General features: G+C 49.0%; 6 protein-coding genes across 6 annotated transcripts; 2 read left to right on the forward strand and 4 right to left on the reverse strand.

Moving 5' to 3' along the window:
- Positions 1–1246: 1246 nt before the first annotated feature.
- Positions 1247–3625, forward strand: PFICI_00283 (uncharacterized protein; the record flags this gene model as incomplete). The annotated part of the gene is made up of 1 exon (XM_007828864.1): positions 1247–3625. One exon carries the CDS (start codon positions 1247–1249, stop codon positions 3623–3625), a length of 2379 nt encoding a protein of 792 aa, XP_007827055.1.
- Positions 3626–4390: 765 nt separating this feature from the next.
- PFICI_00284 (uncharacterized protein) lies at positions 4391–6573 on the reverse strand (the record flags this gene model as incomplete). Its single annotated transcript, XM_007828865.1, has 3 exons — positions 4391–4474; positions 4576–4848; positions 4942–6573. The coding sequence occupies 3 exons, from the start codon at positions 6571–6573 to the stop codon at positions 4391–4393; spliced, it is 1989 nt and encodes a 662-aa protein (XP_007827056.1).
- A 1983-nt stretch (positions 6574–8556) lies between these two features.
- Positions 8557–9189, reverse strand: PFICI_00285 (uncharacterized protein; the record flags this gene model as incomplete). The annotated part of the gene is made up of 1 exon (XM_007828866.1): positions 8557–9189. The coding sequence occupies one exon, from the start codon at positions 9187–9189 to the stop codon at positions 8557–8559; it is 633 nt and encodes a 210-aa protein (XP_007827057.1).
- Positions 9190–11088: 1899 nt separating this feature from the next.
- PFICI_00286 (uncharacterized protein) lies at positions 11089–11475 on the reverse strand (the record flags this gene model as incomplete). The annotated part of the gene is made up of 1 exon (XM_007828867.1): positions 11089–11475. The coding sequence occupies one exon, from the start codon at positions 11473–11475 to the stop codon at positions 11089–11091; it is 387 nt and encodes a 128-aa protein (XP_007827058.1).
- Positions 11476–11532: 57 nt separating this feature from the next.
- PFICI_00287 (uncharacterized protein) lies at positions 11533–11901 on the reverse strand (the record flags this gene model as incomplete). The annotated part of the gene is made up of 1 exon (XM_007828868.1): positions 11533–11901. One exon carries the CDS (start codon positions 11899–11901, stop codon positions 11533–11535), a length of 369 nt encoding a protein of 122 aa, XP_007827059.1.
- A 1768-nt stretch (positions 11902–13669) lies between these two features.
- PFICI_00288 (uncharacterized protein) lies at positions 13670–16897 on the forward strand (the record flags this gene model as incomplete). Its single annotated transcript, XM_007828869.1, has 5 exons — positions 13670–14125; positions 14178–14649; positions 14704–15371; positions 15404–15512; positions 15576–16897. 5 exons carry the CDS (start codon positions 13670–13672, stop codon positions 16895–16897), a joined length of 3027 nt encoding a protein of 1008 aa, XP_007827060.1.
- Positions 16898–17162: the final 265 nt, after the last annotated feature.

Raw genomic sequence — 17162 nt, forward strand, 5'->3', positions numbered from 1 at the left:
CAACCGGCCAAACGTTCAAGGCTCCCGTCTCCCTTTGCATGTCCCTACCGCCACTGCCAGGTATAATTTACCAGACGCGCTGTTAGGTGCTAGGCACCAAACTAGGTTAGGTACTATCTTACGCAGTGCCTAACTCCCACGCAGCTACTACAGCTTTCCGCCCTCTTCTATACATCATACTTTTCCGTAACTATGTACACTTTACCCAAGTAGATTGAGCGATCTCCCTTTAGATGACTACTCTCGGGGCTTGCAGCTAGAAAAGAATACTCTTTTGCTTTATTCTGACCTCCCGTTATTTCCTACGTATACCGGTACAAGCCTAAAGGTCTCTGGCATTACACGCGCGGTGCTCTCAACTGCACAAAAGTCGCCGACTGGTTGGCAAAAGCCACCCACCAGACTCACCCCTGCACACACTCAAAGATCTCCGGCCTGACATCATGCTTGAAGGTTATGCATCAAGGGATTTGAAAGGAAACGTTGAAGGGTGCCTACCTAACTCGCAGGTAGACAATTGGCAATATTCTGCGCTGTCGAATCAAAAAGGGACATCAATTACCACTATGCAGGGTGGGGTGGGGTCGTTATATCGAATAAATGGCAAGTCGCCGCAAATCATTCTGTATTGAGCCATTTTCAATGCAACCGTACCACAGATGCTGTGCGACAATGACGTCAATGCCACATCTGGCCGAAGGTTTTCATCGAATTCCAACGGTTCAAATAGCAAGATCCTTCCACAACCTTACCAATATTATTGATGAGGACAAGTCGTGACACATTAAAAGGAAAAAATGCCGAATCCGACAGCACTTCTCGATTCAGAAGGAAAACTTGTGACAAGAGACACGCCCGGGCTCGGCGAAGCATTATTACTTTACCTTGGAGCCGCCACATCTTTGATCGGTCACCTGACACATTTCATTGCTTCCGTCGCGGTTGAAAAACCATTGCGTGATGGCGTGCTACTAAGGCGTCCAAGAGAACTGTTCGAGGTGGAAATCCGTCCACGATTCTGTGGTTAGACAGGTGCTAATACTTACTGAAGTCCAAACAGGCAGAGAAGCACCCAGAACGAAAATTCAAGTATGAGTCGCTGCCTTCACGTTCTAGTATACGCCTGCTCAAAATCGAACCTGGCTGGTCCACTGAAGTCATACGATGCTCGCTACGTACGGTGGAATTGAACGGACACCACCAGTATACGGCCTTGTCCTATACATGGAAGGAAGAATTGTCAATCATGGATCGGATCGTGCTTCGTCTGGGAAAATCTCTTGGCGTCCTTAGCGACAAAGAGACAGAGCATATCATCCTATGTAATGGTATGGTCATGAAAATTCACCCAGCATTGTATGGTGTTCTCTTACACCTGCGAAAATATCGTACTGATGGAGAATATTGGATTGATCGTATCTGTATCAATCAGGGTCTTAATGCGGAAAAAAGCGCTCAGGTACAGATGATGGGTGAGATATACGCGGGCGCCGAGATGACACTGGCATGGCTTGGGCCTGTACCAACGTTTCTGACCCGTGGCTTTGAAAATATGAACCGTGTCATCGCCAACTACAAATCCCGCAATCCCGAAGCGCCATGGTTAGTGCTCACCGACCCCAAAGATAACCAAATTGCATCATCAAAGACAGAAGGCTCATTGGTTCTTGGTGCATTGTTACATATCGCTTCGCGTGGTTACTTTGGCCGAATCTGGGTACTGCAAGAGCTTGCACTTGCGCCCAAGGTAGTCTTTCATCTGGGAAAGTACCAGTTTCAGCCAGGTGATATATCTGAGTTGCTCGAGGTCATCGATTGGCCACGGGCCAAAGCAACGGTCGATGTTGACATGTCTTGTGAGCAGAAGATATCCTCGGAAATAGAAACTGGCATCGCTGCAGCGGCGTCTATGATCTCCAGATTATGTATACCAAATTGGATCAAGCAGGTCAAAACTTTGCCAACTTTTCGAGTCAAAGAGGCAAACAACGCAGAAGATGGAAAGTGGTCATTACACGAATGGCTAGAAGCTTGCATACATAGACACGCACGCGACAACAAAGACTTGGTGTTCGCTGGCCTGTCACTCATCCGAAACGACCTATTAGAGATCCGACAGGACCTTCTTCTGGATGATCCGACCCCACCACCGCTGCCGCCCCGACGTGATTCCCTTCAAGTACACAATACGCTGCTTGAGGAGCAGATTCCACCGCCTCTGCCGCCCCGACCCGAAGCACTGCAGTTTCAACGTGATCCAAACCTTCCTGTTATTAGCTCGCCACAATCGCTGCCACAAATTGCATTGCTTGGGATTCACCCCGAGGCCAACTTTGAGAGGCCGCGAACAGGAATGATCGACTGTGTAGGTCCAGAAGAGACTTCTATCGGGGGATCTAGCAAAAACGTCAGACTATGGCCCGCGTTACATGCAGCCTATGATGCTTCAGAGCAGGAGGTCTTACTCAATCTTGCAGCTTGCGTCCTGTCCGGGCCGGATGGCTTGAAACTGTTATCTTTCAGCTCAATGTTGCGCGACCAGTCGATTGAGTGGGAACCAAGCGGCACCCCTTCGTGGGTCCCCACGGTGAATACAAAGCCGCCCCTGCTTATGGAGGAGGAACTGAACGACAATCTGGGTGGAGACTTCTCGGCTGTGTCAAGCCTTCAGAATGACCCCAAAATCTCTCACGACGGGCGCAGTCTGAACCTCGATGGATGCAAGATAGGCAAAGTCCAGGAGTTGTTTGATCCATTCTTCCTTGAGTGTGACACACTGGCTAAGGTCGAAAGTGCTATCGAGATTCTGAGAGTACTTATTCATCATTGTCCCAAAGCAAAATCGGTCATGGTTGCATTTACAAATTCAAGTACCTACGGGGCCTGCAGACACAGTCTTAAAGATATCCAAGGGCTGACTCTAGGGGTCTGCTCTGCAATGGACGTTTGCCTGAAGAAGTCTTTGGACTGGATAGATAAGAAGCTTTCCGACAGCGGCGAACAATCCCTATCTTTAAACGAAAAGCTGCATTCTTTGCCACAGTCAGATACATCCAAGGAGGCACCAAATGGCACTGGAGATTCTCAGCAGAGGGTTGCTGAATTTACGCACAAAGCGACTGAATTGAGGCAAACACTTCTTTCTACTTATATGGACTTTAGAGAGGCATATCCGGAAGCTCCATGGCCGGAACTGGAGCTGAACACACCTCAACGCGATCCGGAAGAAGAGACAGAAGTGACAATAGCCCAAGTACAGGTCACAAAGTGGTCTGTTTCATATTTGGTCTGTCACGAGATGTTCATCACCGATACCGGTTACATTGGTGCCACTGCCAGTTGTCAAATCGCCCATGACGACGAGGTCATGTTGATAAAAGGCGCCCATATACCCTATGCGTTTCGTCGCGTAGATGACGCGATTGCTATAAGGATCCAAGAAATCGAAATGATAGACATGGAAAAGGAACCGGCGAAGTCCAACGAAGAGATTCAGAGATTAATGGGGGAAATGGGGAAGAAGGATGGATGGGTGCTTGTGGGCGAGGTTTATGTGGACGGTGTTATGGATGGTGAGGCGGTCGACGAGTATGCAGACCGGTTCGAGCGGTTGACTATCTTCTGATCTCGCATTTCGTACGTTTTTGGCCTCTGCTTTAATTTCAGATTATGATGCCTATTCGTCGTAAGTCCGTCTATGGACATGGGTAATTATAAACCGTATGGTCCGTGTGGAAATCATGAGAAACCGTCCATCTGTCTTAATGACCAAGATAATCCAATATGACTGTTGAACAGCAACAAACTCTTTGGGTTGGCGACGTATGCAAAAAGATATATTGCACACGTTTGGCTAATAATTATAAACTTGAATCATTACAACCACATCGAGCTGGGGCAGAGGCGTGGTCGAAAAAAGCATATGTTCCGTATCCCGTACTTTCAAATACCCTGCAATTCCTGATGCGCTCCGAATTCACTCTAATCACGAAAACATTTGCTTACTTTGTTGTCCTTGTAAGCCTAATTTTATCACTTAATCGTTGATATGACTCAGCATGTCTCCTATTTCAGCCTCATCACGCCCGTAACGGTCCAAGCTAAGATCTCAGCGCCACGGACTTGAGAGTCTAACCAGAGCTTCCTCCATTATTGTCAATTTCTCCTCTAAGCTCCGGAATATCGTTAATATTTCTAGGTTTGGTTCGAACAACGTCCCAATCATATCATCTTGACAAGTTGTGTCTTCAACTCTGGCTGTATCTCTCTCAAAGCCGCGACATGATCAACTACCTGCGGATCTCTATCATTGCGGATCATCAAGGGTATATTTGTCAATCGTCTCCAGCTGTCATCGCCTTGCACACTCTCGAGCAGTAAAAAACACATGCTAATACTTGTCTGATGTGAAAGCCGACATCGAAGCAACTGGAGAATAGAGAATCGCTGCCCCGGGTAGCCCTGGTGCTTTTGCCTGTATTCATTGTTGTCAGAGCCTCGCGGCCCACGAAAACGGGCGTGAATGATTTTCATCAGTGCAGGAAACCGCGATGTTGACTGCTCAGTGGCACCAACGACGCTCTCGCAATCCAGGATGAGAAATGGCGCTCCGAGAGTTATGCTCCCTCCGGTCAAGGCACCGAAACGGTCACTCGTGGCAAATTCGAGCTTGATATCGATCAGCTTTGCAAAGGGTTTTATATGATCAAACTGTGTTTGACCCTCAAAAAGGACCTTTTGTCCGAGAATGCTGGCCCAACTCCACGACGGAGCAAGGTACTGCTTCGGCAACGAGGGGGGATCTTCCAAGTAACCATCAGAGCGCTTCTTTCTTAACTCGCCTCTATTCTGCATTTCACTTATTAGCTCCGATATACCAGAGACCCATAAATCAATCGGTGTGCATGCTCGCAGCATGAAAGAAGGCAGGAACATGCTTACCCAGCTGAGCCCCTGTATAATGTCCATCTTCCAAAGACCTGCGACGTAAGTATCACCTGTAGCTCGTTGAAATTCGCTCGCAAGTCCCGACAATGCGGGAAGTACATCAGTAGGGTTTGTGAGTGCTCGAGAAGAATAGTTTTGAATAATTTGTCCCCAAAAGTCAAAATGCGAATACGCTGTGGGCTGGGCTGGCGGCTTGAATTCGCCTTGTAGAGTAAATGGAGTGTAGGGTAAGGCCCTCCAACGCAGAGTTTCCATGTCTCTAGCCTGGAGCATGTTCGTTATAGAAGGCCACCGGAATGTAATGGCCAGCGGGACATGAAGTCTTTTAAGGGCAGGGAGCAGTCGCCTCTTCCATTGGGGAAACATCCGTTGACGCAACTTCTGGATGTACTCCTTGCTGCGATAGATGTCTGCAATTCTTAGAAACCGCCCTCCTTCGTCAACACTGCCCTTTGGACACTCGAAACATATTTGTTGATGGCTGAACCATAGTGTGCGAGGTGCCAGGAGGGTCTCTTGTAAAACCCAGCCTCTGGTGTTCAGTGCACCAAGGTGCATTTTATCATCCCATAGCTCCGTTCCTGGTCGCAAAAACACCTTTGGCGCAGGAGTAGCTCCGTTTGTCCAATCAAGCCAGCACTGCGGATAATTTCCTTGCGTCCTATCCCGAAAGATGCCCTCGCCAGTTGTGGAAGCGCACGCCGCCGCAATCGTTACGACGGCGCCTGTGTAGACATGCCGCATCCGACTCGCCTCGGAAGCCCAATCCTGCGCCGAGTCTTGTATAATGCACAATGCATCGATCCAAATATACCGGATGCCGAGCGCTTTCACAATAAGAATAGCATGGCGTAGCGTGGGCGGAAAGTCATTCAAGGGTAGACCTGCGCGGAATGATTGTTCAGTGGCTGTTGTGAGTGTAAAGTCACTGTGACCGCCCCAACAATAGGACAGCGCCGCGTAGACATCCCGCCGCCCGCCGCCATCGACGAGTTTAGGGTCGCTTCCTGCTGTGTCAATGATTCTCGTGGGCAGCTCCGATGAATGAGGATATTGTAAAGAGCACGAATCATGGGTACTCATGCAGTTCCCGAGTAGTGTGGCTGCCAACTGTAGGCATTCAGCTGATCCCGAGTTGCTATATATGGACCGAGCAAGTAAATGTTGGTGATCTGATGGTTCCCGGCCCCTCGTCGCACAGACTTCAAAGGAGGCTAGAGTGCGCATTTGCACCAGGCCTTGCTTGGAGACGTGGCTTGTATGGCCGTCTCCGTTCTGAACGGCCGCAACATGCGGTAGCCCATGGAGAGTTGCATCCCACGCCGCAGTCCCGAGGAATATCTGCTGCGCGCTTGTGCCTTGACTCAACAAATCGTCCGTCAGATCATTCGGGTGTGATCTTCCGACGTGCGATTGCCATATGAAGCTGCAAAGCTCACAGCCGGTGGCTGCTGATGCACGCAGAGAAAGAAGATTTGCATGGTGTTTGAAAAAGTAAGGAATAGCCGGGCGAAGGTTCTCAAGAGTTTCGGGCGAGGTGGGATCGTTGAAGCCTTTAGGTGGTTGGGTTACTGCCTTCAATAGTAGCGCTCGCACATTAAAGTTGACGCAAATGGAGCACAACATTTTAGTCTGGAGACACTAATTTTAGGCCCTGGCGTTGGGTGACCGGAATTATGGCCCAGCACGACAACAGCCGTTGTGTATAATGCTAGAGGTTAGAGATGACTCTATGATCTATTGCGAAGATAAAGGTCATTTTCAAGAGCGCGGAACTAGGCTTCCGTCTACTAGAGAAACGCCCGGCTGAAAGGCTCAGTTCAGCTCCGGTCACTTGATATAATCATTCATTCAAACTGTTGTATATATAACATTGCAATTGAATGAGCCGTCACATACGACCATACGCACTAGAATATACGGCATCCCGTCCGCTCTGCCCTAGTCAAACTGGTGACGGCCGAATCAGTACTCAGGTCGGTGACGACTGGGGAATCCTCGGTGTTGTATGTTTTTACTCTTCTTTGAAAGATTTTATTTTTATTTTTTCTAGAATGAATATGACTTCTGCTTTTGTTAATTGATGATTTTTATCAAGTTCGAGGCGCGGCATGGTTAGGTATTTGAGTGCAGGTAAACCTTGCCGTATTGCTGCATGCTTAGACCGTTCGCGTACAGGGTTCTGGCGCTAAGGATCTCCCTGAGCACCTACCTTGACTTCCAACTTTTGACCATACAATATCATCCCGACCAGTAATAGTCGTTCAAATATTTGTCATCTATGTACCTTCCCATCATTTATTTATTGCCATGGCACAAATACACGCCAAGCTAGCCGCAAAATAGGCATGCATTTCTGAAGAAAATGGATGTTTCCTGAATTGTTCGTAGGACACGGTAATGAATAGGCCAAAGTCTTCCTGAGCGAAAACATTAACGCCAAAACATTATCTAGATTGGTAAGCACCAGTACCGCTGTGCTGTAAGTATTCTACCTTCTCCGACCTGGACGTATGACTGATATTCTTGATCCCGTCAAGCATGTAGCGAGGCGGACTCACTGACGACGCTGGTGGTAGTAGTGTAGTAAAGGCACGCTACCAAGGAAGTAAGAGAGAGATAAGCGCCTACCATTCGCGAGTAAGACGAGGTAAAGTAGGAGTTACTGGCACTTTGCAGCTCAATTCGGTAAGATATACCCCGATGTCGTAGGTGCACAGTCAAACCAGCTGACCGCGTTCTCTTCAAAAGATTGCTCCTGCACACTACCCCAGTGGTCCAGCCGGCCCCGGCATGAGTATGCAGGTGGGCTCGATGTTGGCTAGGCCAATGCTATCCCAGACGCTGTTGGCAGCGCGCATCTCGAGATCCAAGGCGAAAGCCTGGATATTGTTGAACTAGGTTACCACGACAAGGTATGTTGGACAGCCCGGATCGACACATATTTGACCACACGATGCTAACCTACCTTCTCAAATTAGAACTGGGGAGACTCCCCATTCACTGATCGTGTTGATTCTTGGTATTGGGGTCATGGACGATTGGGTCCAAATTCGATTGTTTGGTTCGACTACATCGGCCTTGACGGAGAGAAACGTGAGGCATCGTACGTTGCCATTAACCACACAATCCTCGCAGCACAAGACTTGGGCATTTCCGTTCGTACTTATTGAGAAAATCCAACATACCCGCCCTTTACATCTACTGGATCACCAACTGGTTTTATCATAGAGGCCGAACTTTCTGAAGGACTGCTCACCGTTATTGCAACGAGCGACATGCTTCTAGGTCCTCCAAGCCCCTACATATATTATGGATGGGTAGGGCAGCTGCAAGGTAGATTCAGTAACGGCACTGATATGCATGGCAGCGCTCTCTATGAAAAATTTGCGTTCACAGAGGCATAGAGCCTGTAGTTTCAAGTATACGGCTCGGTCTAGATGATGATCCGAAATATTCATCTCCGTCCAATAACTCACAATGCTAGAAAGACATCGATGAGCAGCTATCAAATGTTAGAGTTAAGTGGCAGCTTGATTATAAGAAACGAGATGAATATAGCTCACTGAACATAGTACGAAAACTTATGAAACCGATACCACCATAGGCTCAAGTAGACTTGCGTCCCACTACCGTCATGATGAACCCATGGTGCAACGCAACACCTTGCTCGGTCTCGGCTACAGCCTTCTTGAACAATTCAGCCCATATTTCTTTGGTGACAGGCGCGTTAGGCACGTCTGCCTTGGCAGGTAGATATGTCGCAAGTTCCTCCCAAACCATCAAGTAATCCTCTGTCCATCCCTTGTAGTCCTGTTTGTGCTTGGCAAACTTCTGCATGTGAATATCCTCAAAGTCATGTTTGCCAAGGTGATTGTCGAGCTCGTTTACAAACTCCACCTCGAAGCCTCGGGCTTCGCCGCCCTGCTTGAGAATCTGGGCAAGAGTCTCATAGCTAACCTTGGTGACGTTTGGCGTGGAAGGCTCGACCAGAAACTCGCCGCTCGTCTCTTCCCACTGCAGCCAGCCGCCGGGCTTTAGTAGAGAACGGGCAGCGGATAGCAGAGGCGCGGTGTTCCCGTTGACAATGATGCTCAGGAAAGCGCGAACGTGGACGACATCAAAGGCGCCTATCAGCTCCTCGGGCAATGGATTGGCGAGGATATCGAGCTGTTGGAACACTGCTACACAATCAACATGCCCCACTATTGTCCGCCATGTACCACTTTGCACAAACAACATGAAAAGCGCTTCTGTGACTTGCAGCGGCCCCCGCATGAACCAGGACGTTCTCATACTACACCAAGATCTGGGATCCGCCCTTTGTATTGTCGTATTTGCTTGTCGAGCATATATCCATGTCACTTGTCACCGTAATCTCTTCCACGATGACTTCTTGTTTCCTATCATTCTTGAGATGCTCCTCTGGACAGCTGTAAGCGGGCAGCTGTCTCTGGACCTCATTTATCTCCAGGCAGACATAGCCAATGGCTATCAGCTGCCGGGTTAGCCTTTATTCACTTCGCTTTTGACTGTCTTCCTCGCAACACTGTCGGTACCCCAAAACTCGATTCATTCAGCATCAAAAGGGAAGATTGTTTTTCCACCGTTTGTCATGCTGTGTCGAGCAGGTTGTCGGCCGCAGATGCCGACTGTTGTGTCCGGCTCAACATTACCTTGTTCCCCTCCCGCGTAGATACATATCAGAGAGCAACGTTGACATCTCGTTCCGAATGGGGTGACTCATCCTCTTGAATAATCTTCAAGGCGTTCCAGTTTCTTATCAACGACTCAAGATTGCGCGCAACTCGACGCGGTCGCCAGACGGGCAGACCCTCAAAGTGGCAACGCCTTCCCGGAAGGCCGATGCCGGACATCCCTCCAAAGTAGCCCGAGATACCGTCCGATTCTAACTCAATCTTGCCCTTGGTGAAGACGGGGCATTTAATAACGGCTTTGGGTATCTCGCTGCACGTACCTCTCCAGGTGAAGCTATGATGGAGCTTGACGTACTCGCTCACGCCGTCTCGCGCGCCGGAGCCCGTTTTCAATCTTCAGGGTGTCCTTGTAGTTTCCAAAGTCGAAAGAGCACCGGAGGCGGTCGTGATCTCATATCCGAATGAGCTGGAAGGCGTGGCCCTCGTCTGACCAGTGGTCCAGCTGGACCTTGGAAGTTCCCTGTCAATTCTTGAGATATATCAGGTCCTCCGAGGTCAGGCTGCGGTTGTTGAGGAAGCCATGGGCCTCAACACCATCGCGTCCGGAACGATGCATGTCCATTCTCGGCATTGTGTGGCGAAAGAACCTTTTACTCTGACGACGCGAGGCTACGGGAGTAAGTGATTATCTCAATAGAAAAGTACGTTTGGTTCTTACCTAGAACCCTGTAAATGTGGACGAAGAAGTGCCTGATTAAACTATGACCTGCGTTTCCAGGTATAAGATAAGATAAGTGTTAGATGGTGGATCATAGTTCCCATACACTGGGGTGTGCTTGAGCACACGGATCAACATCACGGTGTTGTAAGGTGGTACATGGCGGACAATAGTGGGGCATGTTCCTAAGCATCATTGATCATCACCAGTTGGTCGAACCAGTACAATACAACACTTCTTTCAGTGCTCAGATAGGTGTACGGGGACTCCCTGGGATTAGCCGGGGCCACCCAAATAAGCGTGCACCTCGTCAAAACTGGAGGTGCAGAACATAGGTCAATACATCACACAATTGACACCCATATTAGACCAGTTTACACTCCAATAGGAGAGCACCACCTTGATCAACACTAACGAATCCATCCGCTGATAGTGGTAAACCTCTTCTCCACCTGCGCCAATAATCACGAGACTGACATGGTTAGTGTTGAACATTTGGAGGCGACGATCTAAACTAGCATTCGCGTGCTGATGATGGCCAGTTTGCTTTGGACCTCCCTTTCAACAATAATGCGAACTCCGGAGGTCCAGTGGCTCATCGAGGCGTATTGTATTTATCACGTCGTGCAGACTGGACGAGTGCGAGTCTGAGCGGCTGCGAACCGGAATATTCTTTCGAATGCTCAAATGAAAAAGCACGCAGAGACTAACTGTAGCCTGAAAAATGAGTTGGAAGACAACAATACGCTCTGTATGCCTGCATCCTCAAAATGTAACATCGGGGCTTGGGGCCAACGCCAACAAGCTGTATTGACCGGTGTCATCATGCTGCTGGATGAAATCCATGACAGCCTGGATTCCTTGCTCTGAGAGGAGGTCGTCGTTGGACATGGTACCTCCATTGATCGGCCCATTCCGATCCCCGTCCATGATGTACAAATTGTTATTACGGTGGGATTTGACGAAGCAGACATAATGAAAGTCTACCTCAGTCTCGGGGTCTGTAGGTGCATCTGTATCTCCAAGGACTGCTGCCGAATGATACTTGGATGCAAGCAGCGCATCGTTCTCAAGGACAGACGCACGGTCTGATGGATTCAAGTGAGTGCATCTCTCCAACAAGCCAGAAAGATGGGACTCGGGCTTTGTCATATCCGCGCTACTCCTCAGCACTGACGCGATATTATTCGGATGCGTAACGATAGTTTGTTACTTGAGAAACATACCCACAAAGTTTCGTGCACATCCATTTGCAACTGCGTGAAGAATGCCGTAAAGTCCGCACGCATTGTTGATTGTCTGCTTGAACCACATGACATATTCGTCTTCTCCAGTTTTCGTGTATTCAGGCGTCGACGCATTGTCTTCAACCAGGAGATCTTCGTACTGGGGAGGGGTAGAGAATGCAATGACAAGTGCTAAGACTGGTCGAGGGATAAATGCAAGGATTTCGGGCTCACTGAGCGACAAGACATCATGAAAGCGTAGGACACTTGAGACGCCCAAGTCATGAATCAAGTGGTTGAAAACATCGGGATTGGACTCAAGCGGAATGAAGTGCTTGCTATAGGTCACCATGATAATAATTGGGTAATAAGTGGATAGGGGAATAGATAAAAGGCAAAAACCCATTCTCTATTGCTAAAAGGCGGGGTATCGGGATAAGTATTATCCCGTCTTGCAATTATGTTGGCGCCGTTGGGACATGCACAAAAGGGAGTTACTTCGATAGATTGAATCTCGGATCAATCTCAGGGAATACTAAACGATTGGCAGTGATCTCACCAAAGGCTGGGGCTTGTTGGTACGGAAGTACACTGCTATATTCGGCTGTGTTCAGCGTTTAATATTTAGCTTTGTTGATTTGTTAAAATTATGCCAGGTAGTCAATATTAATGCTAGGTGCTCTAGGTCCGTTTTTTTTTTTTTTTTTTTTTTGGGACACTTTTCCAAATGCATTATTGGATGGTTGCTTTGGTTCGAAACGGTCATGCTTTCGAACTTGGTTGGCAGCAGGCGGTGCTCAGCCAGCTTTAGCGAACAAGAAGTGTTGCATAGCGCTCAAATACCCGTACCACCCCCAAAGTTACGCATAGCGTTATGCATGGAAAGCTACCCCACCAACTAAAAGGTGGCATGGTAAGCGAGCTGCACGTTAAGATACGCTTTCCTTTTCTTCATCATAACTTTCGCGCTTGGTGGTAGGAAGGCCAACTCATTGATGTGAATACCGTTTTATCAGCTCTTCCCTTCCGGCAAAATGGCTTGTGTTAAGTGTGTGTATACAATGACTTGGGTATTAAGACTACCTTGCATACTATACTGGGCATAAGGGTTCATCATAGCATAGCCAAGTGATCCTTGTACTGGGTGCATTGCTTGCATACAAACAGCCAACGTAACCTACAACCAACATGACAGGCGCTTTGCAGCGGCCCCCGCATGACCCGGGAGTGTCTCTAGTCCTTTCAGTTTCATGGTCCATAGCAACCTTAATACTCTCTTCACATTTACACATTCTCAAATCTTCACAAATTACTACCGCACCAAAAACAAGCATGGGGCTCGCCTTTACAGCCATCTTAATTGTAATGTGGGGTAATGTACTTTCTCGGGAAACACAATTACCGGTAACATGTTTTTGGGGTATAATTCTTCTGACTATACTGCCAACCCGGAAATTCCGGTCAATAGTCTAGTGTGCCAAGTTTGGGGAATCCATGAATCTCTGGGGAATCCCTGGAGACAGCCCGGAAAATGCCCGCTCACCCTAGATATTCAAATCGCCCATTACCAATGAGGTCGCGACCCCATACTATTCACTCCATGACGGTTAGCAGTAGCCATTGAGGTTGCTGCCAAGCATTACACTCGTAGTGCATTGACCCGAGACTCGACATATTCAAGATGTCTCGCGTGGAGACCGATGTTAATAACCAGAATACTCTCAGATCTGTCGCGATGGTGTTCAATTATATCAATGGTGAGATGGGGAACAAAAACCAAACCAAACCAACCCCACCTAAGACAGACAGCCGTAAGGCTGTGGCCTTTATGTGGTTTTTGATCAAATAGCATATAAAATCTTAAAATATATGGGAACAGTCTTGATTGAGAAAACGATGGATGGTGGTCCTGTATGCTAAACGCAACGAAAAACAAAGGCTTATAAGTCCCGAAGGGACTTATAAAGCCACTCTAAGCTAAGCCTCCACAGCCACTTTTAGTGGGCATCTCCAGCACCCCCACATCAATGGTCAACCCATCGATTCGATCATACTGCCTCTGATACGGCGCACCCAGCACATGATCGTGGCTGAGCGCTAACCAGGGAAATCGTCGTCAAATGTTGATTCTGCAATCAAGTTTGGCGCATTTCTTGTGCGCTTTGAGCCTTGTGCCTCTGTGCACATCGAGCGCGTGCTCCCATGGCAACACATCAACAGATGCCGGAAGCTTCCTGAATCCGGCGCCAATTTCGCGTCCGGTGTTCCGGTATTGGCTTCCCGATGCAGGTGTGGATGCTAGCATTGTCAGGGACGATATCAGTGGCGCAGCATATGTCGGAGCCGGTGGTATCGAGCTGCTCCCATTCTTCGAATATGGCGGGCAGCTTGGTGGTATGCCTGCTGGTACCAATTGGTCCACCTATAACTTTGGCACAGCTGCATTTCACAATATTCTATCAGTTGCACTCGATGCACACGAGAAACATGGGCTGAAAATCGACATACCACTGGGTCCAAACCAAGGTCAGGGGGTGCCCGCACATCCAGATGATGAAGGTTTGCAATGGGACTTGGTAAGGAGCATATATTCCAGCTAATAATGCACACATGGCTGATCAAATAAAGGTTCCTTTCAACGATACAGTTCAAGCCGACGGATTGTATACTGGTGTTATTCCTGGCTGGGGCACAGGCGAACTCGTCGCCCTAGTCTCGGCGTTGGTTACTTCACATACGACCGTCTCATACGGAGGAGCCGGAATCAGCGGTTCAACCAATGTAACATACGAGGATTTAATACTGTCAGCGGACAGCTTGACTGAGTGGACCGAGCTTGTATCCGCAGACGGCGTAATTAACCTCACATTTCCTGTCGCCGAGACTGGCTCCCATTACAGAGTCTTCACTTTCTACCAGAGGCTGTCCGGCCATGGGAATCTCGTATTCGACAGCTCAGTCCACAACTCCATATTTGACGATGGGTCATACGTGGTTGACCACTACTCCGCACGCGGAGCCGAGACCGTTGCCAAGTTCTGGAAGGAACACATTCTTCAGGACGGCATCCGCGAGAAACTGAAGAAAGTGGGAAGGTATCGTATGTTATTTGACATTCACATCTGACTGCGTCATTGATACTAACGAAGATCAGTTTGGGAGGACAGCCCTGAGTTTCTCTCCAATATATCATGGTCGAGCACCCTGCCCGAAAGGTTTCAGGAGCTCAATGGCTACAGCATCAAGCCGGTGCTTCCTTTACTGGCATACAAACAAAACAGCATCAGTGATACCAACGACGCCCCCGGTCCATTCAACTGCATTCTCGATACGGACACTAAGGGTGTAGAACACGTCAACGCGTACCGCAAGACGCTGAGCGAGGGTTACAAGGAGTATCTAACGGCGCTCAAGTCTTGGATCAATGGGGACCTGGGCCTCGAACTGTCTGTCCAACCAGCATATGGCCTCCCCATGGATATGGAGGACTCTATCAGCTCCGTAGATGCCCCAGAGACCGAGAGCCTTTTTTTCAAAGACTCAATCGACTCTTACCGCCAATTTGCGGGGCCGGCACATCTCTCCGGCAAAAACATAATCTCCAACGAGCTCGGCGCCGTCGCCGTGAGGCGTACCGCTATCACATCCCCGATCTGCTGTTCTCCGCTAACCGCGGATTTGCGTCGGGCGTCAACCGATATGTCATGCACGGCCAGTCGTACACCGGAGCATATTTTTCGACCTGGCCCGGTCACACGCCCTTCAACTATCTATTCTCAGAGCCTTATTCACCCCGACAGCCTGCCTGGGATCACGGAATGCGTGAGGCTATTGACTACATATCGAGAGTTCAGTATATCCAGCAGTCAGGCACCGCCAAAGTAGATATTGCGATATACAACAAGGAGTCCGCGACCTCAAAGACTCGAATCGGCTATAATTCTTCCGACTTGGTCGATGCTGGTATGTTGTCCAAATCCCGAAACACCCAATACAAGGTGAAAGATCTGATTGAAGATACTCTAGGCTGGTCGTACAACTATCTCAACCCGAATAATTTAGAGTCTTCGCAGGCAGTCGTCAAAGATGGCGTACTTGCATCCGATGGGCCGGCCTGGACAGCCTTGATCGTTGAATCAGCAGCAAATATATCGCTGAGCGCGGTTGCCTCGCTTAAGCGGCTCGCCAGCGCAGGACTCCCAGTCGTCTTCGTGGGAGACAACTTCAATCTCTATCCCGACGGACAGGATGCGAACTTGACAGTATTTCAACAAGAGCTCGAGACGTTGCAAAGTTACTCAAATGTCTACGCCGCCGGAGAAGGAGAGCTCGCCAATAAAATCACTGAGCTAGGACTCAGTCCTCGTGTTGGAGTTAGTACGAACGGCACTTGGTATACAACATTGCGAGAGCTCAACGCCAGCAGCTACGTCTTTGTGTATGCTGACTTGGTTGGATCTCGAGGCAGTGTTATAGTCAAAGACACCAGAATGCCATTCTTTCTCAATCCATGGACGGGCGCGCAAAGTCCAGTACTCATCTATGAGCGAAGCAACACTACAACAACGATTCCGTTGAGTCTATCTGGTAATCAGACAGTCATCATTCTATTCAGCGACGCAGAGACTTCACATAACTTCGACTATCACATTGTCTCCGTACCCGACAATGCCGCTTCAGCCACAACAGCCGGCGACGGCACGGTCAGCGTGCAGGTTTCCAATTCAGCAGCAGACACTGAGGCCACCATGTCTGATGGAAGTATTTGCGCTCTCGGCGGTTCCCACGTTCCGGCAGCTTTCAGCATTACGAACTGGAACTTGACTGCCGAGCACTGGGCGGCTCCAGCCAACCTCTCCGAAACCTCGCCTACCAGTAAGAGAAACACAACACACTCCCTCCCCGAGCTGCTGTCGTGGGGCGACATCCCCGAACTAGTCAATTCGTCTGGTCTAGGCTACTACAGCGCATCGTTTATATGGCCCCCGTTGTCGAATACGACCAGTGATGAGACGGCGACTCTTGGCGCGGTTATCTCCTTTGGCAGACTACTGCACTACGCCCGGGCCAGCATAAACGGCCAGCCGCTGCCCCCACTAGACGTAACGAACGCCGTTGCTGATATCACGCCGTACCTGACCGAGGGCGAGAACAGGGTCGAGGCTGTCGTGCCGACCACCATGTGGAATTATCTCCGGACCATCCTTGATGATCTCAAAAGCGCGGGCCAACCCCCGCTGCTTCTGGAGCTTTCCGGCGTGATTGGTTCCGAGCCTCTCAATGCTACTGATGCAACGGGTCTTGTGGGAGTGGTCTCAGTGACGCCATATCTGTCTGTGACTTGTTAACTTGAAATTGTATTAGTTGAAATGTATTGCGCCGTACTATAACTACTATTAGGCTAATTCTTAGTGTAGAGCTTGATATTTAATTTAGATAATGGTCTGGTGCGATAATTATGAGCCCGGTTCGCGCTGCTGCGCATGATTTAAAAGTCGCTATATACTTATAAAACAGACGGCACGGGTTTAATCCCCGGATACTTCGTATCGCTAGATATTTAGTGTTATATTAATAGGAAACCCACTTAGCGACGAAGACGAACCTTGCGAC

This window comes from Pestalotiopsis fici (assembly GCF_000516985.1).
Source record: "Pestalotiopsis fici W106-1 unplaced genomic scaffold PFICI_Scf_1, whole genome shotgun sequence".
Lineage (NCBI taxonomy): Eukaryota > Fungi > Ascomycota > Sordariomycetes > Amphisphaeriales > Sporocadaceae > Pestalotiopsis > Pestalotiopsis fici.